The sequence below is a fragment of the Eubalaena glacialis genome, chromosome 8 (assembly GCF_028564815.1).
Source record: "Eubalaena glacialis isolate mEubGla1 chromosome 8, mEubGla1.1.hap2.+ XY, whole genome shotgun sequence".
Taxonomy (NCBI): domain Eukaryota; kingdom Metazoa; phylum Chordata; class Mammalia; order Artiodactyla; family Balaenidae; genus Eubalaena; species Eubalaena glacialis.
Genome location: NC_083723.1, coordinates 85029452 through 85057212, shown reverse-complemented (window position 1 = coordinate 85057212; position 27761 = coordinate 85029452). Strand labels below are relative to the sequence as shown.

At 42.3% G+C, this 27761-nt stretch overlaps 1 protein-coding gene across 4 annotated transcripts in view; it reads right to left on the bottom strand.

Annotated features, from left to right (window-relative positions):
- BMPER (BMP binding endothelial regulator) overlaps positions 1-27761 on the bottom strand; it is a 373674-nt gene that overhangs the window by 6029 nt on the left and 339884 nt on the right. For all 4 annotated transcript variants that reach the window (XM_061197906.1, XM_061197903.1, XM_061197904.1 and 1 more), the window contains one exon: positions 4265-4395. In XM_061197906.1, coding sequence (XP_061053889.1) covers positions 4265-4395 — 131 coding nt within the window. The remainder of the gene's footprint in view (positions 1-4264; positions 4396-27761) is intronic.

Sequence of the window (27761 nt, the reverse complement as noted above, 5' to 3'; positions counted from 1 at the left end):
CATGATTAAATTTGCCTTCAAACTGGCGCAACTTTTAGAAGATCCTAGAAAGTTAATCCTGACTTGGACCTGTTTTATTACCCTCTGTGAATCCATTTTTTTTTCAAACTTATAAAAGGCAAACAATACCTTTTTACAACATAAATGATTTGCACAAGGGCATTTGAAAAGGCTTCATTTGATCAAATCCATTTTTTAGAAACCAGGAAACTACCAAAGTGGTTAGGGTTAGCAGGTATTTATTCTCAAGGGGGCACATAAGCAGCTACTCTGTAATGCGTGCAAGGACCATTACACGTTACTTTCTGTGGGACCCCATAAAGGCGCCACGTGTTGACTTTATCAATACGTTCAGTAAGTGTAGATCTGTGCCCTCTGGAACTCACTGTCCCCATGTGCGCCTACTGTGCTGAAGGTCACAGTGCTGACCTTACCTCCTAATCCTTTACAGGATCCTTTCCCAGTCAGCCAAGGGAAAGATGAGTGTGCATAAGTAGAGCAGAGTTGCTGCAGGGCAGGGGCCAGAATCACCTGGAGTTTGTAGAATAAAACAAGGAGGAAACTGCTCACAGAACCCAGCAGACTATCTCATGTGCTGCTGAAACACACACACCACTCTGAATATCCCAGCCCCTTGCCCACTTAGAAAATGTATTCCTCCAAGTGCAGTGACAATTGGTAGTGGCACCTACAGGGAGGTTGGCAGAAAATCTACTAAGGATGGCAAAGTAAGACGCAGGAGCAAGGTCATAACAAAGTTACAGAGTCAGAAGGTACCAAGTAACAAGTATCAATGATAAGGAACAAGTGAATAGAAATTGGAAAGATCTACACAACAAATATTTCCATAAATTAGTGGATGCTTACATAAATAAATATATATTCATAGGTATATATATTTTTCTACAGTGCACTTGCTTATTTGTGTTCTCATAATAATTACGAACAGTGGCTATAATGCAAATTGACCTAGGTTTGATTCCTAGCTTTCTTAGTTTCCACCTCTGTGATTTTTAGCAAATTACTGAAATATTCTAAGCCTTAATGTCCTTTACAGTAAAATGTGGGTAACAGAATGTTAACATATAGATTAGAGTGGGGATTAAATAAGATAAAATGTAACACAAAGTTCTAGTATCGTCCTTGGGGCAAAGGAGATGTTTAGAAAATAGTACACATTAATATAAATGGTCGTTAATGAAACTTTTAGAGACCGTCACAATAGCCCTCTGCAAATTGTATTGTATTTAGTAACTCCTGTACTAAACTAGAGTTTCATTAGTCCTCCTTGCCACAGCTAGTGGGCATACACTTCATATGTCATGCTAGTGCTAAAATCCAGCCTAACACGTGGGAGATGTCACGTGTTCATTCAGAGTTTCTTGCCTGGCTGGCTTCTTATTTGTTCAACTTCCAAGCCTTTTACCCTGGAAAATTTCTCTTCTCAGTATTAAGTGGCCTTAAGTGCTGTCATAAGTCAAAAGATCTGGGAACTAAAAATTAGTAAAGAGTATTCTTATAGTCTTCAATATTCCAGATGACTCAGAAATGAATCTACTGAGAGATGCTGCATATCTCCGTAAATACCAACTGCCAATTTATGGAAGTTCAGTGTGAGTGCGTGTGTGTGTGTGTGTGTGTGTGTGTGTGTAAAAGGTTCCCCTGCAATCAAACATTGACAGAGTTATACTTCACTCAGATGATTCTGCTAATTTTAAGTGGTAAATGGAACCTTTCAGAAGCCGTATTCCTTTTCCATTAGAAAAGTAATTTTAGCTGCTGAGATTCAGTCCCTGAACTTAGGATCCTGGAGGGGGGAAAGTGTAGTCCTCAAATGCATTGGGTGCACTGAACTGGTGTTAAATACAGCCTGGCATCAGGAAGAGAGGGTTCACATGTTCCGTATCTGATATGATCCTCATCACAGCACCATAGCTAATAAAATTAATAAAGTTCTGCTGAGCCCCACATTACACCAGGATGAATGGCTGGGGCTTGAGTCCATATATTTTATTCATTTCAAAGTAGAGAAAAGGAGACGGGCATATTCAAGGTGTGGTGGAAGGACCCAGTCTCTCAAAACCCTGCCCTTCCTATACTACCCCACACTGACGCATTAGGTGGGAGGTAAGCCAGTTAGTCTCACCTTCCAGGAGCCTCAGCCATACCTTAATATGAGTTATTTTTATCAACTCAATCCTCCTCTGGGAAAACAGCATTGACAGAGAGGCACTCTTGCCGTGGAAAGTGAACTCAGACATAAAGATTGGACTTGGGCTTGCAGAGGAGAGAGCAAAACCAAAAGGGAAGTTCTCAAGTAGATAAAAGGGTCTGAGAGCTTTTTAAGGACATGGATTAGTGACTGTGTCAAGGGGTGGCTTGAGGAAGCTTTAGTAACCTCCAAAACGCTCGTCGTCCAACTCCCCCAGAGCCACCCAAATAAGCATACAAATTAACTCGGCGGTTTCAACTCTGGCTGCCCGTCAGAATCTCCTGAGAGGTTTCAAATGATACACAAGGCCAATTAAAGCAGGATATCTCGGCAAGGGGCCCAGGCATAGTTTTCTGGCTTATCTTTTAAGCTCCCAGAGTGACTCCAATGTCCAGCCAGATTGAGACCCACTGTCTAAGTGAACACGATGTCCATGCACTGAAAATATAGACATAGGCAATTCTTGAGCCCTCTTCCAACCGGATGACAGCTCCTGCCCTCCACCAGTATAGACCCTCTAGAGTTAGCAGTGCCATGAACTGCCTTCTTTTCTAATAGCAGAGCTAAGGTTTCTAGTATTCGTGTAGAATGTTGCAAACCCCAGTCTCTCCCTACCAGGCAAATCTGGTCCTTTACAGAAAAACATTTGCAAACCCTTGCAGTAAAAGACAAACATTTAGTCATCTCATCTTCAGGTCTAAATCAGAGCGGCAGTTACTACTGACTATCTTCTATGAGTTGAGCACTCTTCTAAGATGTTTCACGTACGTATCACTAATGCTTATAACTCTGCAGAGTAGATATTATTGTACATTTCCAAAATATTTCTAAAATCTCTCTTCTTCCTCCACACACTGCCTCCATCTTAATCCAAGCCACCATCATTTTGTCACCCCAAAGACTGCAATGGCCTCTTGCCTTCAATCTTGCCCTATTCAGTGTATTCTCTACACAGCAGCCTCTACGCAGGGTGATCTTTCAAAAGCAGAAGGAGGGTTGCTTAAAGCCCGTCAGTGGCTTCCATTCTTCTTGGAATAAAAGCTAGACTCCATCCCAAGACTTGCAGAGTCCTGCAGAATCCGGCTCTGGCTTCAACTCCACTCTCATCTTGTGCCCCTCTTTCCCCTGCCCTCCACACTGACTCCCTTCCAGTTTGAGAGCAGCTATCTTATTCAAATACGTTTCCTCTGCATAGATCTCTTGCCCTGAGTCCCTTCGATCCTTCAATGCTCGGCTGGAATATCATCCCCACAGAGACGCACTCCCTCTTCACCATCTAAGTAGCCGCCCACTCCCTCTCCATTTGTTTTCTCTTGCTCTGCCCTATTTGCCTCCTCATCACCCTTACCACACTTAGCAAGTCTCTACCATGCTCGACTTACTATTTTTGTCTGGCTCTCCCACTGGGCTGCCAGCACCTCAATGACAGGGACCTCACCTCATCTCTTACAGTCACCAAAGTGCCCACAGTGCTTTGTTCAATGCCTAGTACTTAGCCACTTTGTAAGAAACATTTCTGGGATGAACAAAGAAGTCCATTTTACAGATATCAAATAAGCTAATTTACTTGCCTGAGATCAAAGAGCTAGAACGACTATTACAGCAATCTCTCAGAAGGAAAAGAACATTCTACTAGTGTTTGTATAACCATTTCTCTCTCTCTTTCAAAAAAAAATCACACTTATCCTGAAGACCTTAAATGACTGTAATTGTCCTGAATCTCCTTTGCTCCACACGTAACCTAAACCACAGCTATGACTGTCCACGTGCTAAGCACATCCAGCCGGTAGCTTGAGGTTAGGAGGATTTTGCAACAGTGGAAATCCTTAAATTGTTCAAATGTGCTTGTCACAAAGCACTTCTCTTAAGTGCTTTCCATCCTGCCCAGTGGGAAGCCCCTGTGTTTTATCAAATTGAAATCCAGGTGGGCCACTGATAAGATTTCCCTCTGGCCAAGGGAGCATGTGACCATTCACATCTCAAGCCTCTTCTATTGCTATCTTGGGCACTGGAGTGAGTTTCTGATGTTTGGATCGGCCAGGAACTTCTCACCTGCACAGCTCTGCTGAGGCTCCCAGTGGACGCTGATGCCCTCTCTCTGGCAGGCGCGGGTATATGCCAGGAATGACTCGCAGTAACAGTTTTTATGGACTGGACATTCACACATATCTGTCACGCAGGACCTAAGGGACCCAATAAAAAGAAATGAATATTCAAAAATATCAAATTATCAAATGTCCTAAATGCAGCTTGGAGAAAAGGGGTGGGTGGGTGGATGTCAACCCTTGATTGGACATTAAAGGTTGCTATTTTAGGTTGGAAACCTAAAAATGATATAAAAATTCTGCATGAAACCTTACTGGATACCTCTGAATAATGTGACATCAGGTTCCCTTTCTTTTAGAGCAGGATTGGCCAATAGAACTTTCCGTAATGATGGAAATATTCTATAGTCTCCACTGTCCAAAGTAGTAGCCACTAATCATATCTAGCTATTGAGCACTTGGAATGTATCCAGTGTGACTGAAAAACCGAATTTTTTATTTGGCTTAATTTTAATTAATTTAGTTGCAAACAATCACATATGCCTATTGGTTACCACGTTGGGAAGGCAGCTCTTAGAATATAGTCCCTATTCAAGGTGCTGCCATTTTGTGAATAGCTCTGATATATGAATAACAGGTTCTATTACAATATAACCCAAATAGTGACCAACTTGATGAAAGCATAAAATCTCATGGCTTTCTAGGGACAAACAATTAGGATTCAATTTTGCAATATCTTAGAATCTTAGTCTTTTGAGGAACACACTGAACCTCGTTCTTTAGAACATGGGGTGACAAATTCCAAACAAAGCAAAACTTTCAGGCCCCTAATTAGACTGAAAGATAAAGGCGACTGAGCCAAGGTCTTTGTTGCTTAAGTTTAAATATGGAAATGATGGGCCAGGACGTAAAGAGAACTGAAATGTGTTTTAAATACAAACTAATAAATTTTCAAACATGCTGACCTCGGAGGCATAATAACAGCCTCACACTGGAATATGATATTACAGTTTACAAAGGACTTTCACATGCAGTCTGTCACTGAGTGCTAAATAGGACGTAGCACAGTCCCTGTTTTATAAATGAAAACTTCATTTTACAAATGAAGAGATAGGCCCAAAGTCACATTAATAAGTGACAAAAGAGTGAATTAAATTACGCCTCCCGAGACGAGTGCTCTTTTTGTCATAGCATACCACCATCCTCGTCTTCATCTTCCAGCAAGTTTACTGTCTAACAATTTTGACTTAACATTTTATGCAAGATGCCCAAGACTGATAAAATTAGACTACCCTTATTTTTTTCATACCCTGTTCAGCAAAACCTCTTCCTTACAGAATCTAATTCAAGGCTGGAAGCAGAAAAAAATAATATTCAAGATTACAAATAGCACCAGTGATCTTGAAAAGTGATCAGGACATGGTCATCCAATGTTACTATGTGAGCATTTCCTCTTGGTGTGAGACATGTGTACATACCTGATTATAGAGAGTAACCTGCTAGCTCTGGGTGGAGCTGGTGCACTGCCTGCTCTGAACAAGAATTAAATGGCAGAAACCATATTAAAGAATCAGTAGACTCACCGTGTACCCTCAAAGTTATTACATTTCAACACTCAAGGGCACAGCCTTGGGAAATGGAAACTAAACTGGAATAAAAGAGAAATGGATCTGAAGCCTCAAGAGTGCTTCCATTTCATCCAATGACAGATCATTTGATGCCTGGTACTTAAGACACAGTAATCAGGACAGAAAAACTACTCTCTCTTCTCTCTGTAATAATCAAAGCTGTATTTCTTAATACCTTCTCCACTTGTATTACAGAAAACCTGTGAAATTGTGTTCACCAGCAAAGCCTTTCCAATATTAGACACACATATTGTGTCTTTAAATTCATGTGGAGCCTCCGGGCTTCCAAGAAAAGCCAAATAAAGCCTGTCCTTAAAACAGCCTCTAAATGTCTAAGTATGAACCCTCCTCAACATCGTTTCCTTTGTTGTTTCGATTTTTATTTCAGACTAACCCACACTTCATGTTCAGACTTCACAGCAACATTTTCAGCTGCCCTGGTCCTACCCTCCAAGCCCACTTCTGCTTCACATCTGTCAAGCACCCTCTTTCCTGGCCCAGGGGTATGGGTCTCTTGCCCTTGTACTCAGCTCCACTGACGTGACAGAAGTGGAATGGCACCTCGTGGGCCTGGTAAAATGATGGTACTTGTATGGAAAAGATCTCGACAGGAGGAAATGCATCCTCTGCTTTGAAAGAATGTCTAATGCAATTCTGTAAAATTGTGTGGACAGTCAACAAACAGAATTTAACTTGTTTGTGTGAAGGAATTGCTGGCCAATGTTTTCCTTCTTTTCTCTTTATTTCTTCCGGTTGTCTTTTTTTTTTAATTAATTAATTAATTTATTTATTTATGGCTGTGTTGGGTCTTCATTTCTGTGCGAGGGCTTTCTCTAGTTGCGGCAAGCGGGGGCCACTCTTCATCGCGGTGCGCGGGCCTCTCACTATCGCGGCCTCTCTTGTTGCGGAGCGCAGGCTCCAGACGCGCAGGCTCAGTAGTTGTGGCTCACGGGCCCAGTTGCTCCGCGGCATGTGAGATCCTCCCAGACCAGGGCTCGAACCCGTGTCCCCTGCATTGGCAGGCAGATTCTCAACCACTGCGCCACCAGGGAAGCCCCTCTTCCGGTTGTCTTATGAAGCTATTTATACAATTTAAAATAAATTATGGACAGCTAAATCCAGCTCACTGAGACGGTTGAGAGAAAATGCTCTAAGCACATACTTAATAATTGCTACGTACACGTACTCTACCCCACCGACAGCCCGCTCTGGGCCCTCAGACACAGTCAATTATATAGCTACCCTTTAAAACTAAGGAAGATTTGGGCTTCTTCTATTACTTATTCTATTGCCACTCATGAGAAACAACATTTGAGGGAAATACGTTTGTCAAAGTCAGCCCTTGACTTGAAATATGTCACATATTTCTAAAGGCTTGAAAGATGTGTTTTGTCAAAGAAGTTAAAACTATGTCTTTTTTCATTTGTCAAGTTGATTTTTATGCAAAATTGTGCCCAGGGTTTGTGAGAGAATGGAGAAATAGACAGTGCATACTCTGCTGGAAACATGTAAAACTGTTAGCTCTTATGTTGAGCATTTTGCTCTACTCGGCTTTTACATGAATTACCACATTTACTCCACACAGAATTGCATATGAGGCAGGTCGTATTACTAGCCCACTTAACAGAAAGGGAAACTGAAGCTTGGAGATGTTAACAAGTTGCCCAGGGTCACATGGCTGATGACAGACCCAGAACCGCAAAACCAGGACTGAACTCAGGTCTTTCTAATCTCAACACTCATATTCATAACACCACTAGAAGATCTTTCTAGAGAGCAATTTGGTGATACTTATAAGTAGCCCTAAGAAATGTTCTTATCCTTTGATAGGGAAATTCCACATCTAAGGAAATAGTAACGCATGTGGACAAAAACTTTGTATACAGGGGTTTCATCACAATGCTATTAAAATGAAAAAAAAAAAAGGAAAAGAAAAGAAAAAGAAAAAGAAATAACCTAAATTGCCTACAAAAAGGGCCTGGTTAGATACATTTAGGTGACCTCTATGATGAAATATTCAATGGATATTACAATGATGTTTAGGAAATATATTTTAAAATGCGAGGAAATGTTCAGGAAGGATTAACTGAAAAAGAGCAAAACTGTTTCAGTCTTTTGTGGTCACACACAGAAAACAAAAATAACTGAAAATAGATATGCTCAAATTTTCATAACAGTCAACTCAGAGTGGTGGCTCTTTTTATTTTCCTCCATATTTTCTACAATGAACACATATCACCTTTCTAAAAAGATAAAAATCACAGTGTATTTTTTAAACAACAGAAAGAACGACATAGGACATATTAACATTTAAATCCAAATTTAGGAACTAGAGTGAGAAAATAAAGAATGGGAGAAAAACAGAGTTTCTGTTTGTAGATCTTAGTTATTAAATACTTCTCCAGCTAAAATCTTTCCAATCTGTGGATCGGGGGGGCCTCCTGACATAGGCTGTGATTTGATTCACTTTATGTTGTCCTCAGATTTCCACGTCATTGATCTACTGATGCTGTGGACTTGACATCCAGGAGGATGGAATGGATAACGAAATAATTATGCATGCTTCTGCTGGTTACAAAGGAATTTATCAAGAGAAAATAAAAGCATCCTCGTATGCCTTTCAAATTTCAGGGAGGGGCAAAACTATTGTCATTCAATTCCTGTTTATCACACTTAATAATTCAGCATGAGGAAAATCTAATTTATGACACAGTGGAGTTGAATTTTTTTTTAATTAATTAATTAATTAATTTATGGCTGTGTTGGGTCTTCGTTTCTGTGCGAGGGCTTTCTCTAGTTGTGGCAAGCGGGGACCACTCTTCATCGCGGTGCGCGGGCCTCTCATTATCGCGGCCTCTCTTGTTGCGGAGCACAGGCTCCAGACGCGCAGGCTCAGTAGTTGTGGCTCACGGGCCCAGTTGCTCCGCGGCATGTGGGATCTTCCCAGACCAGGGCTCGAACCCGTGTCCCCTGCATTGGCAGGCAGACTCTCAACCACTGCGCCACCAGGGAAGCCCTGGAGTTGAATTTTTATATGTTAATGGAAGATTATGGTCCTTTCCTTAGTCAGTATTCACCGATATCTACATTTATATTCATTTTACAGAATCAGTAGCAGAATGTTATCGCTTTCAGTAGTTACTGAGATTTATGGCTTTGGCTTCTCTGCTTTCATGGCATTATTCTGTCAGTAATGTTCTGTTTGATGCTGAGTTCTTGGTCAGAAAACACCGCCACCCATTGCTCCAGAGGGAAAACACAGGTTGCACTGCAATTAAGCTTTACCAGGAATGCTCTGCAGGTAAAGAGCACTGGCCTGTGCAGTCCCTTTAAAGCATACTTTCTGTCACAGGAGCTTTTAATTCATGTATCTAGAAATGCTTTTCTGATTTATCCTCCCTGCACTTGGCATCTTTCCTGACAGCAGAGAGGTGTAGGCAGGACTCTTGCTCTGTGGGGTTTGCATAGCTGCATGGTGCAGAGAGATGGAAACAGGACGCCGAGAGCTACTGCAGGGTCCCAGGGAGCTGACGCCGTGCTTGCCAGCACTCTGTCACACCACCTGCCTCCTTTCTCCAACCATTTTATGTACGTGTGCCATGTGTCACTAAGACCCTTTGAAGGCTTTTCCTCATAGCACCCAGCAGAGTACGAGTTATCAGAACCCATCTGTGGTCCCTTCCCTCCCTGAAATACAACTTATCACAATTTATCTGCAGGGGAGCCCTCCTCATCTCTTTTCCCTCCCTCAAGTTACAACCACTGCCTCCTGCAAAGCTCTAAGAGAGTAGCCACTAGCCACATGAAGCTATTTAAATGGAAATTTAAGTTAACTACCATTAAATAAAATTTAAAACTCAGTTCCTCAGTCACACTAGCCACATTTCAAGTGTTCAGTGGCCACATGCAGCTAGTGGCCACCATATTGGACACTTATACCAGTTCCATCACTGCAGAAAGTCCTACTGGTACTGGACGGTGGTACCAAGTATGCAGCTCCATCTATGTTGGAACACCATCCCTGTCCTCCGCAGAGGGATTTATAGGTGTAGTGAGAGTAAGATCAAGTTCACTCCTGATGTCTTACCGGGCACCTACAGAAAAAGTTCAAATTTCTTGGCCTCAAAAAGTCAAGGTCCCTAGCGATCTAGATCATCCCTCTTTCTTCCCCACTCATTCTTTTATCCAGTCACATATGAGTGTCTTATTAACCCTCAGGTTTCCTTCTGCCTTGCTGTTCCTGCCTTGAATGTGCCTCCTTGTCTTTTCCACTGGAAAAGTCAGATGCCTATCCTTTAAGACAGTTCAAATTCCTCCGTGGTGCTCCCTGACTGGCCCAAGAAAAGTTATCCCCTTCCTATTGGGTCTTATCCCCTCCACACCTTTATTCTTGCGCAGACCCTTTGAAGCCTAATCACCTCTTTCCCTGTTTCAGGGGGAGGACTGTATCTCGCTCATCCAGCCAAGCACTGTGCCTTGCACACACAGCTCATTAAACATTCAGTGAATCATCAAAAGTGGATGAGAATGGCCTGATAACCTTCACACAGGTTGCACAGGGTCAGACAGTTGGACACCGATATCTGAAGGGCATGAATCCATCCTTGCCCCTACTTGCTGGCCACTGCCTAACACGGCCATGGCATGCGGGCTGCTGGCCACGGCCACCTAGGAACGAAGCTGCTTCTACAAGAACCTTTCCGCCGTCGTTTTCATTTTAAACTTTTTGCACCCCTCTCCTGTATCCCAGAGGATTTCTTTTTAATTTAATGAATGGTGGAAAAAAGGATTTGATGAGAGAATTCTGCATTCATGACACATTTTTGGAAAAGCACATATCCAATATTGTAGGAACAACCTATAGCTCTTCTTGTTACTAAAAAGGCAAGCCTCCAATGCTGCTAAAATCAAAACATCCAACACCTCTCCGCTTCTTAGCAACAGCATACCAAGTGATTTTCCCTGTGTTTTTTCTGGCATGAGGGCCACCCCTGCCAGACAGAAGCAAGTGCTCATGACTTTGCTACCCAAACACAGTTTTGAAGACAGATATATGAACCATTGGGAACTCCCCACACTCTGCTTCTGGGGACACAGAAGGGCAAGCCAGGAGTGACAGCAGCCAGCCCCATCTGGGAGCCAGAGTCAGAGCTCCAGCTTTCCCCTCTGCCACCAGGAAGGGTCTTTGGCTGGGCTATGTTGTTTAATCTGGAGGTCGGCTTCCCTAGAAGCAACGCTAGAACGAGACCGGAAGATGACTAGAAAACCACACTGGGGTCCTATGGCTTTCCTTGCTCCGTATATCTGGAAAGTTCACAGAAGCAAGTGAAGGCATCTCGGGCTTGTTAGTGCCTGGGAATCGATGGGAAAGGCTACGTGAGACAGAGTCCTGGTTAGATGGACAGAGTGTGTTTAGCTACCAAGAGCCTACTTAAAATTTCACGTATACTTTAACCCTTGAATTCTGCCTTGACCTCCCTAACCTGAGTTACATGGAAGTAACCAGAGGTAGTAGCCACGGTCAGTATCCATGTCACATTATACCTAAGAAAACAACTCCACACATAACTCAGTAGTGGCTACCTCGGTTCTCCTCAGTACTACAGTATATGGGCACCCTTACACTTTCACAAAAAAAACCACACTCTGACCTAAAAAACATGGCCCAAAGATTCAATACTGTGAACTATGAGATTGCTTTATTGAGTTGTCAATGAGAGTGCGGGGCAAACTTGCAGAGCCAGCCAGTAGGGAGTCCCTGCTGCCCCCTGCAGACCCTTCCTGGGCTAGCCACAGTTTGGCACTACCGTGGCTTAACTACGGGTGAGAATAACTGAAAGCAAATATTGGCTTAAATATTGGTTCCAGGCGGCCTGGGGTTGCCAGGCCAGTACAGCAAGGTCAGGCATTTCTGGATGGGCTTGTGCATTTCATGAACTCTATCCTAGGAGACAGGGCAGGAGATTCTGGGAGGCCAGCTGTTTCTCTGGTTGTGGATCCTGAATTTATCTGCAGTCCAGCTTTCACCACCACCAAAAGACACACACACACACACACACACTTGTTGGACCCTGAGCCCACTCCTTAGTGTGAAGAATGAATTCATTGAGCCCTGTTTGTTCCAGACACTATGAGAGGCACGGAGATGAACAGAGATGCACCGTACTGAGAAGGGGAAATTGTGCAGATACTAAAACCCAAACTCTTAATGATGTAATGCCTGCTATAACGGGCAGGCAGCTAGAGTAATGGCCAGCTAGAGCCACTAATTCCACAGGGGCGGGCAGGGTGTCCAGAGGTTTCACAGAGTAGGAGAGACGCAGGAACTGGGTCTTGAAGGATCTGTGGAATCATGTTTGGTTAGAGAATGAAGAAAAGGAAATTCCAGGCAAAGAGAGGGGCCCCAGGAAAAGCCCAGAGTTTCCAGTTACTCTAGAGGTAATAGCCACGGTCAGAAGGCATACCCATGTCACATTATACCTAAGAAAACAATTCCAAGCATAACTTGGCAGTGGCTACCTCGGTTCTCCTCAACACCATAAGGGCACAGGGTTTTCAGAGTAAAAGCCCAAGTCACCAGATCTGAGATTTGACGATCATGTGACCCAAACGCCAATGTTAAAAAGCAAAACAAAAAGTCCCTGACAGGCAGTCACAGAGCCTGCTCCTGAAGACCTCGTTCCTCACAGAATAGCCTGGCAGGTCTACTGTTAAGGCATTTCTTTCTTTTAGGCATTCCAATCGTCATAATCTCCAACCTTAACTCCTCGGTGTGACACCTGGTGCCACACGGACTCCGTGAGTGTGCTGGTGCCCATGCTGACTCTTCCACTATCTTCCTGAGCTCCCCGCTCAGCCCCGTGTGTTTTCATCTTCTTGCCTTCAGGGTCCTTCCCTCTGTAACTGCTCTCTTCCTGCCTTGACAAGAATAAAAATCCAACTACCAAAATAACAGGGAAATAACCTACCAAACCATTTTGATAATTATTCACAAGGAACCCCTTTGATTGCCTGGACTCTGTTCCTGTCGTGTGCACATGGCCTACTTATACGTACTTCCAACCTAAAACCTAGGGATGCTACATGTGCACCTATTTTACATTCTCCAGACACTGAAAAATACTGTTTGCTTTAATCCTCATAACACTCCCCAGGAGGCAAATGCCATGACCTACACGGCAGAAACTAGCGTGTTGCGTAGGAGTTCCAGAAATGGGCATCAGCCTCGGACACCCTTCTAAAGCCAGCGATTGTTTTGGTGGAATAAGAGGTGTCTGTGGACACAGAGATCTCCTTGAAAGAGTAGCAATGCTTATGATTTTCCATAGATGCCAATTTTAACAGGAGTCCCTCACACGTGCTTTGAACAGAGACCAAACGACCATCATGCATGTTCTGGAACCTAAAATATTTTCTCCCTTGATAAGGCCATATATCAGATCATATGTGGAAACTACGATTCCTATGCCCATAGTTAAGTTTTCTTGTGTCTTAGGGTCGGGGAAGGTGTGTACACCATTCTATTTGCCCCACACCCAGGCGCTACGACTTTAAAGGGGCCAAAGCCAAAGACTCTATACACACTAACATGGTTGGAAATACTCCTCTTAGGAAAGATGAGCGACCTTTGCTTGAGTGTGAAACACTGGCTCCACGAAGGGAAAAGCTGATGAACAGACAATTGCTGAGTTGTCACTCGTTATTTCAGTTTGGGCAAAGATGTCTCACATTCATCACAGGAGAGAGGAAGCCTGGTCACTACCCCCCTCTAGTGGCCAAGAGTTAGAGCGTCAAGTAACCGTAATTCTTATTCCAGCATTTGCTTCTTACCCTTCACTTTTCCGGGGGAGGCTGGCTGATAAAAGAGAACATAAAAATGGCTGCTTGTCAGAAAATCAATCACTTTTCTCTTAAACACGTTCAATCCATCACTGCCATGCTCACTGTAAAACAATCGTAAGGCTGGTTGGTGGCCTAAATCCCTGCATAATCATGAACGCCTACGCGGGGTGCCTGCGCGGCGCGGGGAGGGGTTGGGGTATTGGAGGTGCACCCTGCCAGGAGGGCAAGCGAGGTGGATCATCGACGGTAACAGACCAGAAGCTTTTCCATTTTTTGTAACATCTCATTTTCCTTATGCACTGCATCTAGCTTCACATACTTTGGTTTTTACAAAAAAATCTCAAGTACCAAAGAGTACCAGACCTTTCATGTGAGCAGGGGAGAAACTCTCTCCCGCATCTGAGGTGGTAACACAATCTGAGGCCGAAGATGCCAGCGTGATGCCAATATTCATCCATGTTCCTGCCTCTTCATTAGTAAAAAAGCAGGTCCCTACAGTACCAGTATTCATGAGTATGTCTAAACATGGGCTAAAACTAGGTGATATTCATACGTGGAAAGACCCTCCAGGAACAAGAGGGGACTCTTTACTCAGAAAATCTCAATATCTCTTCTTTGGGGTGACCCGTCTCATCATATTTCTCCCCCGACACAGACAGATACACATCATCTTTGAAACTGTTCCATTCAACTTGACCAACACTAGTTGAGTGCCTGCTGTGTACAAAGCAACCCTGCTCTAAATTTGAGACATTCACGGTGTGGTGAGGAGGGCAAGACTGGGCAAGGCAGCGGGCAACAGGCAGCACAATTAAGGAGGCTCAGCCTGGGGCTCCTGTAAGTGCAGGACGGCTCTGGAGAGGGAGCCTCCTTGAATTGCACTGCCCGGACCCCCTGCTCATCTCTGGGCCCGGGGAGAGGAAAGTGTGCCCGCACAGGTGCTCCAACAGGACAGCTATTAGGGAGTCACGGGGAGGCAGCAGGAGGAGGCAAAGAGCCCCGTGGAGTCACCACCCCCAGGTGAAAGCCCCAGCTGTGTCACTTGGGGTACAGTCCTTCCCCTTCCTATGCCAGTTTCCCTTGTATAATCTCTCATAGGATTCTCATGAAAAGTAAGGGAGAAAAGAGACTCCCACTCCCACCACCGCCGTCCCTAAAGAGGAGAAATTCATCCACACCCGGAAATGAAGGTGAGAGGCGGCCAAGGCGGAAACCCCGGGGTTGGCGTCCTAGCCCAGCTGATGCTCAGAGTGAGGAGGCTGTGGGAAATGGCATGCTGTTTTCTCTCCTCTCGCGCTCTAGGGTGGCATCCCCTCGCCTCTGCTCTTGGGGACTTCCAGCCCCTGCAGCTCCGGGACGGGTCTGCCTGTCTGGACCGCGCCTGCCCGCCGAGAGGGCAGCTATCGCGAGAGTTTCTCACAAGGGCGGCGAGGATAATCCACGAAAGCGAAGGCGTCCAGCATCTGGAGGCCACACCCCAGCCACACGCAGCAGCCGCCACCAGCCCAGCTGCTTCAAAGGAGCCCATGCTTCCAGGGCCTTTTTCACATTAGGCAGTGGACGGCTGCCAAGCCCCACAAACCCTCTACTACGTGCGCTAATAAAAGGGCGGCAGTGGCGGCCGCCCCTGGAGGATGCTGCGCGGCGGTGAACTTTTTTCAGATTCTGGGTGCCTTTCATCAAGCATCCGCCGACGAGCTTCCACCATCAACTAGCATTCACATCCTATCACCGTGCAAGTAAGGGCTTTTTGCACTCCATAGTCTGTGCAGCTTGGCTGCACAAGGGAAACACAGTCCACCAGACCTAACAGGAGAAGTGTCCTTCCTGAGAGCTCACCCCCATCAATGCGAGATGGCACGCAGCTACTCTCAAATCACAGAAAAGAGGTTTAGGGATCAGACATTCCCCAAACCCAAATCATAAGCACCCTGGGCCCACCGCTTCCTCACCAGCTCCCCACCCTCTGCTGGAATGACAGCACCCTTGTATAAGCCCCAGAGAGATGGAATGCGAGGCCTATTTCCTAGAAGCAACTAAGGAGAAATCGCTTTAAAGGCCCCGCAATGCTCGGGTTGCGGTGAGGCAACATTTCCTGAGTACCTGCTACATGCCACGTGCACTGCAAATATAAGCACATATAATTATGACTGCAAAATTTTTAACAGAAGAGAGAACTAAGACCCAAAGAGGTCAAGTAGTTTTTTGTTTGTTTGTTTGTTTAACATCAGACTGTTCAGTAAGTAGCAATGCTGGGTCCGTGCTCTCTCCCTTACATCTCCCTGCCTAATATAGTGCGTGCTATTCCCTCCACTGGAATGTTCTCCCCACTTCTCCTGGTTAAAAACTCCTCCTCCTCCTTTTATGCAGGCAAAAAGCTTTCTCAGGGCAGGCTTCCGAGATCCCCAAACTAGATGAGGATGCTACTAAACATTCTCGTGGTGGTCCTGAATGGCCCTTGTCACAGCCTGCAACCATGTCCTTGTGGGATTCATGCCTCCCTCCATCCACCCCACTACTCTCCAGAGTGGGCAGGTTTTGCTCACCATCTTTTGCCAGACTTGGTGCAGTGCCTGGTCGAGAGTAGATGCTCAAAACCTATTTTTCCAAATGAATCATTTATCAATGTTTTATAGTCAAGTGCAGATAAAATGACTGCTAAGTCAACAATGAGAAGCAGATGGCTAAATGGCCTGAGAGAGTTTCAAGGAGGAGTGGGCATCCCGTGGATTTCAGTATTACCCACAGCCAAGGGGAAGAAGATCTGGAACTGGCCACTGGATTAGGCACCTGGGAGATGAGTGATGGCCTTAGCAGGAATAGTTTCATGGGAGTGGTAAGGACAGAAATCATCGTGACATGTACTGAAGGTGGAAAATATGTGAGGCACTGACTGATGACCATTCTTTCAGTAGGCTGGCAGTGAAGGGAAGAAGAGAAATGGGGCAGTAGTTTGAAGGGAAGCCAAGTATAGCGTGTGTGTGTGTGTCTTAGGATCAAGGAGACTTGAACTTGTTTTGCACCAGGGAAAAAGACATCCAAGAGAAGATGTTGAAGTGAAAGTGATGGAGGGCGTTAGGTAATTGGGAGAGTAACGTCATGAAGAAAATAGGTGAGAACGGGGTCAAGAATGCAAGAGAAAGACTGTCCTTTTCTTCACTTACAGTTGCTAGTAAATTCCTGAAGAAAATTCCTGGGAAAAAAACCCATAAAAGTCCCTATGCTTATACAAGGCACAGTAGGGGAAGGGGTAAAAACCAAGTTTACCTTCTAGATCAGCAGGTGGATGAAGACTAATGATGCAATGCAAATATCTAGCAAAGAAGGTGGTAGAATTGAATGAAATTGGCAAATGGTGTTTCCAGGTGAAGAAGGAGTCCAGACAAGGGGCAAGAGTACTACCTCTGGAGAGTGACAGTTCTGCTCTCTCTCAGGCCACGCCCTTGGGGACCCATGGCAAACGAAGTGAAATAAAACTAAGCCAAATTTTTAATTAGGCAGAAATTTAGTGCTGGTGATATTGGCCTTTAGCTCCTATGGAGAAAGAGATAATATAGCAGGTTTTCTAGACCTTAATTTTAAATTTTATGATCTAAAGTTAGTGATGGAACATTTTCCCCAAATTGGAGGACCTGAAATTTAGAACCGTTTTTTGGGGGATGACAGGGGGCTTTTCTAGATGCTTTCTTCCTAAATATTTTAATGCTCCCAACTATATAGTAAAAATCTTAATAGCATGCACTGTGGAAACTCATCTTGGTTAAGACAGTAAGTGCTCAAAAATCCTACCAATAGGCTGGATGACTCATAAACAGTCACAGATTCATAGAATCAAGAGTCTTAAAAGACTTAGCAAACAGCTACTCCCTGCAGAAATTCCTTTTATAACATCACTGACAGATGGTCATACATCTGCATCCTGTCTGTGACAAGAGCTCAGTAGCTTTTTAGGAATCTCATTCCTGTGATAGACAATTAAGGCTTCTGTTTCTCAGGAAGTTTTCTTATATATTAAGTGAAAATGTGTTCTGTAACTTCCACCCACTTGCTCAGATTCTACCTCCTGTTGGACTATGGAATTATTCTTTTCTATTCCAGAGCCCATATATCTTCTCTAAATACATTATGAAAAATAAAAATGTTCCACTTAAAAACTAACTTTGGAGGGACTTCCAGAAATATTCCTATTGTACCATTTTCCACTTGCTGTGCTTTTATTTCCTTTTACGCCTACCAGCTCGAGAATGTCCAGCTTAAGTATAAACCTTCTTTCCATTTTGTTTATTCTTTCAACAAATCTCTACTGAACAGGGAGGGCATTGTGCTCACCTCCAAGTTAGGGGCAAAGATGAAAAAGATGGGGTTTCTACTCCAAACTACATAATGTGCTAAAATAAATTGTAAGGAAAGGAGGAAAACGATGAGTGCTATAAAAAGCAGTATGGCATTAGGAAGGGAGTTCAACTGCGCGAGAGAGATTATTTTGTCTTGGAGGACAGGGAATGAGAAGAAATTATAAAAGATTTCAAGGAAGAGGCATCCCTTGAGTTATCTTAAAAGAAAGAGTAAGTTTGACCCAGGCAAAGTGGAAGAAAGGGCTTTTCAGAAAACTCGTATTTTAGAAATAGTACTTTTGTTTGAAATGCCACGTGTGCCATGTGGGGATTCTTGAGCATCAAGAAGAGGAACAGAAATGACAGGAAATCAGCTGGAAAGGTAGGCTGTGCTCATATAATGGACTGCCTTGTATGCCAAGCTATGAAGTATGAGCCTAATTTGGAAACCAGAGGAGTCATTGATAAATTTGAGCAGAAAAGTTACAGAATACAAAGTATACCTCTGGAAAATGAGCTGATAACAGTGTGTTAGATGGGCTGAGGAGGTGGAGATGGGGGATTAAAAGGGGTATTAAGTAGCTATTGCAGATGACTCAACTAGGGATCACGAGAGAAAAAAAGACACAACCAGGGACTGATCTGGGGGAGCACCAGAAGAAAGTGAGAGGCGATATAAAGCACATGAGATAGGAGGAATACAATCCGCAGAGTTTGTAAAAGGATTTCATGTTGGGGCAAAAGGGAAAAGAAAGGATCAAAAAGTGCCTCTGGAGATTTCAGCCTGGGTTTAAAGTCTATCAACAAACAGGAGGAATGCAGGAGGAGGAGGAGATAGTGGAAAGAAGGAGAGACAACAGAACACGCTGAGTTTCTGGAGGAACGTTCAGGCAGTGAGTGATGGTAAATGTGTAGCAACTGGCTCTTGGGGGGTGGGGAAGAGAGAAATTTGCAGCCTATGCCAATTTCCATAGTGTAAATTCTCCCACTGCAGCTGCTTTCAGGCTACCAACATGACATCACTGATGACTGAACATGGAGTTGGGAAGAGATGCTAACATTTCGCTCTAGAGAGCCACTACAAGCCAGCTCCAGCACACCACTGCACCCAGTAAAAATGTTTAACAGATGCTTGAGAGGGAAGTCAGGAGTTGAGCCAAGAGTGTTCCTTATTGTCCAGTAAACAAAATGTGATTCTTCACAAGACAAAGTTAACACCATGGCTACAGACAGACTTGAGCATCCTTACTGATGTGTTCCAACATCAGCCAAAAGCCACAAATAAGTTCTCTCATTCTCTGTTACCAACATTCATGTAAACACCATAAAAGAGTGCTGACAGCAACCAATGAGTTTATGCTAGCTTTATTTTTCATACTGTCCTAGGAAGATTCCTCCTTTAACATTTACCACTGTTTTGCCTACCATGAAATGGTAACTGAGCGTTTTGCTAAATAAATTTAAAGGTTGCTTTGTTTCATTGCCACCTTTGCAAGTACCTCGGGGCTCGGCTGCCTAATGTTTTATGACTCCTAATAATGCTGCTCAGTCAATCATAGTATGCAATTTGGCTTTAAAAAAAAAAATGCTCCTCTTTATCTCTTTCCAGATGCATAAAAATCTAGCAACATGACTGATTACTCTTGGGGCAGTCAATGATGCTATGAGGCTACTGTGTGGAAGAAGAAATTTAAAGGGTGAAAAAAAGTGAATAGCGCATATAAAGGTAATGGTTGAAAATCACACACTGGGGAAGAATATAGGAGGAAAGAGGACAAAAAAGAATGGTCAAAAAGGATTTTACCATGACTCAACAGTGAAAAGTTATAATTTCTCACCCATATCTTTCCAGTGATAGCACAGATATCATCATATGCCTTCTTCGGGATACAGCAGGCAGTTAAGTATTTTTGTGCAACTACTTCTTATAATAATACTTAAAGGGACATAAACTCTTCATTCCCCACACAGCAGCCAAATTTTCTTTTAAAAGTATAAAACAAATCATAGCACTCCTCTAATCAAAAGTTTCCAAAGATGTCTCATCACATTAAAAATACAATCTACCTAGGCCCTAATCGTGGTCCACATGCCCTTGATGATCTAAGCCCTTCCTGCTTTACATTCTCATCTCTATTTACCAGCCTTAGCTCACTACCTTCCACCCGGGCTGGACTTCCTTCTTTTCCTTAAATAGGCAGATCATGGCGGGTAAAATTGTTCAAATTGTTTCGACTTCTTAAGAGTGCATCTATTGTGCTTGTGTGTGTTAGTTTAGCCAAGCTCGTTGCTGCCTCTGGCTGGAACGATCTTCCAGTCTCACTGAAGAGGAGTGGCTCATGCCTTCTCAATTTTCAGGCCAATATTACCTTCTCAGACATTCCTTCCCTAACCACCAGTATCTAAAATAACCCCCGCTCCCACTCTACCACCCTCTCTCAAATCAGAAATTATACTATTTAGTTGATTACCAGTTTATTTTTGGTTGCTCTCCCCAACTAGAATGTAAGCTCCATGAGGGACCTTGTCTATCTAATTTCCTGCTAAATCCCCAGCAACTAGCATATTCATTAGCATATAGAAGGTGCTCAATAAACATTTTTGGGATGAAGAATGCTCCCACTCCCATTAGATGGACGGACACATTTTTATGAAAGAAAAACAAAAGAATGGCCAACCAGTCCTGTCTCCTCCATCCAGTCCTCCATTATTCTAAATATAATGCCCTGCCACCATGAATACCACGTTAAAGTAACGCAACAGGTTGAATAATTTAAATGCATGATTTGGGATCCTGCATAGAACCAGAGACATGCCATTTTAAAGAAACACCAAGATTGTGTGTGCTGGGACTTCCCTGGTGGCACAGTGGTTAAGAATCTGCCTGCCAATGCAGGGGACATGGGTTTGAGCCTTGGTCCGGGAAGATCCCACATGCCGTGAGCAACTAAGCCCGTGCACCACAACTACTGAGCCTGTGCTCTAGAGCCCGCAAACCACAACTGCTGAGCCCGCGTGCCACAACTACTGAAGCCCGCACACCTAGAGCCCGTGCTCCGCAACAAGAGAAGCCACTGCAATGAGAAGCCTGCGCAACACAACGAAGAGTAGCCCCACTCGCGGCAACTAGAGAAAGCCCGCGTTCAGCAACGAAGACCCAATGGAGCCAAAAATATAATTAATTAATTAATTAATGTAAAAAAAAAAGGATTGTGTGTGCTGATTTCTCTGTAGTATACTGAGAGCAGCCCCCAGTACTTCCCAGGATGCCCTGCAGTAAGGGAAGGCACATGTAGGTATGAGTTTCCTTCAGTCACTCATTCATCCACCTAGCATTTACTAAGCACCTACTACACATTGTGCTGAGAACTGATGATTTAAAGATGAGGAGTCAAAATTTTGATACTATACGATCAACATTACCATAGAGATATGAAGAAAGGACATGGAGATATCAGAGGAGAAAATGATCAATCGAGTTGGGAATATGGGTAATAAATTTGAGAAAACTTCAATGAATGGGGGACCAATAATCACCAATGATTTTAGTTTTATAAACAAGGAAAGGAAGGCTAGCAGGGAGAATAGCGAATATAAAGCCATTAAGCCCTGAAATGACACTACCTATTTGGGGAATTACAAATAACTTAATATGACATGAGTGGTTGCATATATGTGGGGGAGGGCTGTAGTTTCACCAAATCATAACAGAGACAACACAGACAAGAGAACTAAAGGCTATCTATCTACAACTATAAGGGCAAAAAATACTGTATGAAATATAATTATATAGAACCCAACAGTACATTAAAAGAATAACATATCAAACCAAGCAGGGTTTGTTTTAGGAATGCAAGGTTCGTTTGATATCAAGATATTTAATGATATAATTTTTCACATTAATAGATGACACAAGAATAACTATATATTCATGTTGACAGATGCAATAAAATATGTAATAAATTAAACATTTATTCCTGATTTTAAACATGGTAAAACTGAAATAAAAGAATGCTTATTTAATACAATGAACAGCATCTATCTCAATTTAAGGAGCCAGAATTATTAAGTAGCAGTATTCTTAAAGTTATATCCTCTAAAATTACACAAGAAGTCAAACAATAGACATAGATTTTAGAAAGGGCAAAATTATACTTACTTGCAAATGATATGATTGTCTATAACTAGGGAACTTCAAAAAAATAAGTTGTAAAAACAGCTTTACTAAATGCCAGTAATAACTGCTTGGGAAATACACTGTACATAAAAATTCAATTCACAATACTAACAAGTCAATGTCACAGAAGACTAAAAATGCAGAATCTATATGAAGCAAACAACAAAATGTGCATACTTGTGTAAATGAAGAGTGATTTCCTCACATAATATAGTTGACTTTATTTTGTATTTAAAAATTCTGTATTCTGTAAGTATTAATAATGTGATAAGAATCAAAACAATAAATTTAAAGAAAATACTTAAAAAAAAATCTCTTTGGCTGCATAGTGGAAACTGGGCATAGAGGCAGAATTTGTGTCAATAGTGGGGGACCGATGCACTTGAGGGAGGAGGGAGAGAAAGTGGAAGCACAAAGAGATGATGACGGGGCTTCCCTGGTGGCGCAGTGGTTGAGAATCTGCCTGCCAATGCAGGGGACACGGGTTCGAGCCCTGGTCTGGGAGGATCCCACGTGCCGCGGAGCAACTAGGCCCGTGAGCCACAACTACTGAGCCTGCGCGTCTGGAGGCTGCGCTCCGCAACAAGAGAGGCCGCGATAGTGAGAGGCCCGCGCACCGCGATGAAGAGTGGCCCCCACTTGCCGCAACTAGAGAAAGCCCTCGCACAGAAATGAAGACCCAACACAGCCATAAATAAATAAAATAAAATAAATAAAAATTAAAAAAAAAAAAAAGAGATGATGACAGTCTGCACCAAGGCAATGATGGTTACTAATGCAACCAAGGAAGTGGATTTTAGATATGTTTAAGAGCTTACATCAACACGATTCAGAAAATGATTGAGTGTTTGCACATGAGAGTTAAAGGAGAGAGAAAAATCAATGACTTATACATTCAACAAATATTTGCTGAGTACCTTCTATGTGCTAGGCACTAAATTAGGCACTGGGAGCCATAGATAATTAAGTGAGAAGACACATTAGTTTCGCAACCTCCTACGAGAGAGAATAGATTAAAAGTATAGCTTCAACCCACGAGAAGCCTACACGTATTTCTTTAAGTACAAACAAAAAAATCTAATGTAGACATTAATTAGCTGGAAATTATGAAGAAATTATGCTTTCAAATTAAAGAATAGCTAGAAGAGATTCTGAAAGTGTTGAATTAATGGAGAAGAATGTAGAACTGCAGGGAAAGGTAGACTTAAAACTAATCTATGAATTTGGCTCAAATGCAGAAGCAGCCAGACCCATAATTCAGGAGACTACAAAGTGAAATTTTGAAGTGAAAGAGAACCCAGGCCTCTCGACCACTGGCTCTCAACCCTGATTACACCTTAGAATCACCAGGAAGCTTTAAACAACTCTGATGCTGGGGGCCACAACTGGCAGAGATTCTGACTTAATTGGCCCAGATGTGGCCAGAGTATCAACAAACCCCCAGGTGACTCCCTGGTGCAGCTCGGATGGAGAACCCCAGACGCTGATCCTCATCACTAGCAGATCTTGATTCTTGGTCTAGATACTGACTCCAATGAAACACAGCTAAGGAGGCCCTATTCTTAGTGTTCACAGATCGCGCCAGCCCATAATTCTCCACAGGAATCATCATAATCAATAAACTCACATTTTTTAGAATAGAGCAGCTAAGATTTTTAGAATCTTCTCCAAGCTAAATAGCTTTTCTAACCTTAAAAGTGCTGAAAGCACATTACAGTCTGATGATTTCCTTCTACCTCTGTTGTATAAATAAAATTATGGGGTCAAAATGTAAGCCTGCTCTCCCTAAATTTGCACTAAAATAATTATACTTAATTTTAGAAATACTGGTCTGCATTGAGCTCTTATAATTGTATCCATCTATGCAATATTCTCTAAAGAAAGAATTCTGATGTTAAAGAATGCAATAGAAGTATAAAAACTGATTGGAAGAGTTTCTATGAACTCTAAGAACGTTCTATTTGCCCATTAACCTTTGCACAAGAATCAGTTAACTGCTGAGGCAAATGTTATTTAAGACCTTGGATGAAAACCATCCCTGTGTACATATATCACAACTCAGAAAAATGAACAATCTTGGTTATTATTAGAAACACTTCAAAGAAGGAACTGTAATCTTCTCCCTCAAAGCCCTTTACTTACAATTTTCCTTCAACTAAAGGTCACTGCAAAACCAGAATTCTTTAAGGGAGGAATGAAGGAGTCAAGGGCAAATGACAGGGCTGCAAGAGGTTTCTTGTTAGCAAGGCTTTCTCTCCAACCAAACCGGCTTCTATTTCTCACGGCTTTGCCCTGCAGGCCTGGCACTGTGTGCAGGCAAATTCACTAAGGGGCTGAAGGTCCAGCTGAACTCTGTTCCATGGTCCTTTTACTTAAACTGGCAGCCTCGGCCTCACCTGAGGCCTCACAAGAGTTTTTTTAGAAATGCAGAATCTCAGCCCTACCCCAAGCTATTGAACCATATTCTATATTTTAACAAGATTTTTGGGGATTTGAATGTGCACTCAAGTTTGAGAAGTACTGATCTAGAACAGAGCTACTGAATGTACAGCAGCTTCAGCATCACCCAGGAGCTAGGCAGAAATGGAAAAATCAGGCTCCTTCCCAGACCTACTCAATCAGAATCTCGAAGGTGGAGCCTGGGGCCCAGGAATCACCATTTCACCTGGAATGTAATTTACCTGGAGCTCTCCCGGCAATTCTTGCGCACAGCCAGGTTTGAGAAGCAGCAGTCTAGAGCGCTGCCCCTACCATCAAAGCACTGTTTTCAAACAAGGCTGGGCCTGAAGACAGTCCACCAGAGTAGAAGGAGGGAAAAACAGAACTTCTGTTTATATTTACTATTAAGCTACTTTATTTTAATTTACATTTTCATATTTTATAAGGTACGTGATGTGCTAATATTGAAATACATATGTAATTATATATGATATAATGTATGTGTATACTGTAATATATGTGTAGTATGTGTGTATATTACACATATGTGTGTAATATGTATATTATATATAAATATATATGTGCAATATAAATATGTATGTATAAAGGATATGTGTTCAAACAATCTTTTACTCATAGGAGTGAGTATTTAAAGACATTCGGAGACTGGTTATTGGTCCTAGTGACCCATTCATTGGTATAGTGAAATCAGCTTTGGGAGGTATCACAAGTAATATGCTTTTAATAATAGTTTCAATATACAAATTCATAATTTGCTTATTGATAAATTAGAATTCAAATTAGATTCAAAGTTGTCACCATAATAATATGACTCTGTCACTTACATTCTGTCATGTTCACCTATTGACCATTTATGCATCTATCCATCATTCCCCAAACACTTATATGGTATTTATTAACTACTATACTCCTAACGCTAAGAATAAAGCAATGATGCAGACAAATATGATCCCACCCTTATGTCCTAATGACACTCCCAAACTGGGTCCACAATCAAGCAACTCATCACCACAGTCGAGATGAAGGCTGTGATTAGAGACATAGAGCCGAGAGAACTGAGCAGAAGGGGTAAATCTGGTCTGGAAATTGGGGTTGGATTCCCTGAAAAACTGATAACTTGGGCTGAGACCAAAGGATGAGTAGGAGTTAAATGGAAGAGAAAAGGGAGAGGTTGTAGCTTCAGAATGGGATGGTACAATATATCACCCATCCTCTATGCCACAGCCAGAGGTTATGTTTATCATCTGAGGATAAATCTTGAGTTCTCACTCCTTAGAAGTTTCAGAATAAAATGATAAATCCAGTGGTTTGAGAGCTCAGTCTTAAGTTTTTGCAGAGCATACTTTTAATTTCCCTTTTGTAAAAAAAATCAAAATATTGGGTCCTGATCCATGTTCCCATCCCCATCCCCACTAAAGATGTCTGAGAGTATTAAAAACAAATCTTTCACAATGATGGAAATCTTCTAATGTGTGTATCTCTAAAATACTCCTATTATCAAGGCTGCTGGTAAATTTAATTTTGTTCCTATTTTCATGGTGATTTCATTGTATGGAAAATACAGCTGCATTCCTCAAAGACTTTGACATGTGCCTCAAAGAGTTTACTATGTGCTTCATTTACTCAGTCCCTCCCTCAACAAACATGCATTGAGCATCTACTATGTGTGAGGCCAGGACACTGAGCAAGGCAGGTGGAGTCCCAGCCCTCATGGAGCTACATGTTGGGCAGGGAAGAGCCAAGTAATCAGGCACTTAACACTTAACAGAGCCATGGTAAGAGTTACAAGGAATGTAGGATGAACCTCCTCTGAGTCCCAATCCTGAGCTAGGGAGCACTGAGAAAGAGGTCTAAACTCGGTCTGGGAAGTCAGGGATGAAGTTTCTAAGGCTGGCCCTTGGTGGAGAAAGGTTTTCTTTTTCTTTCAAAATGCTAATAATCAGTGCTTCCTTAGCTCCTTCTAGTTCTGCTATTTCCTAGCTATGGGAAGGCTTTTTATAGATGAACAAAAGTAAAGGTCATCTTTTTCAAGTGCAGGAAAAGTCCTTGCTCTATATTTCTTTGGTCCTTCACAATGCCCTAAAATTGACACACTGCACTGGGTATGCCATTATTGATAGATGCTCAATAAATGTGACTGTTATTTGATTGACAAGTAAAAGGGAAGAAAACTTTTTTTCTTCTGAAGTCCTGGGTGATGCTCATTGAATAGCAATCAAGCTTAACTCAGAGTTGTGTCAGCAATAAGGGGAAATTTGTATTTCATTCTTACACTAAAGGTTCTCCTAATGAAAACTGACTCTATAATTCTTTTTTGTTTAATATTCATGACCAAAATTCTCAGGGGTCAAGGAGAAAGGTGCGTAGAATGCAAACAAAGAATAAACTTCAGGAGTGGAAGACTAAAAACCAAGTCACTTTTTAAGTATAAATAAACTTAGGAAAAATGGAAGGAATTCAGTTTGAAATTATAAACATTAAGAACTTTTGTACAATAAAAAGTAAAGAAATCAAAATATTGAAACTAAAATACCAAGTACTAGCTGTATCCCTGGGCAAGTAACTCAAACTTCTGTTCAAAATGAAATATTTCAAACAGAAAAGAACAGAGAGTAATACGGCAAGTAGCTATGTAACCAGCATTCAGAATTAACAAATGTTAACATTTTGCTATATTTATTTTAGGTTTTTAAAAGAAAGAAAACATTAGAGGTGTAGTAGAAATTCTCCTCAGTCCTCTACAGCCCTAATTCCAAGTCCCAAAGGCAAATGAGTATTATTTATAATAATTTCATATTTTTACTTACTACATATAATTGTATCCATGAACAATAAGTGCTATTCTTTTATATTTTAAATTTTACACCAATGATATCACAATGTGTATATCCTTCTTGAGCTTGATTTTTCCACAAAACATTATGTTTTCAAAATGTATGCATACTGATACTAGTACATTTAGTTCATTCAACTTTAACCTAATCATTGACAATAAGGTATTTTCAATTTGGGGCTACTGTTGAAAAGACTCCCGACCAGAGGGCAGACAGCAGAAGCAAGAAG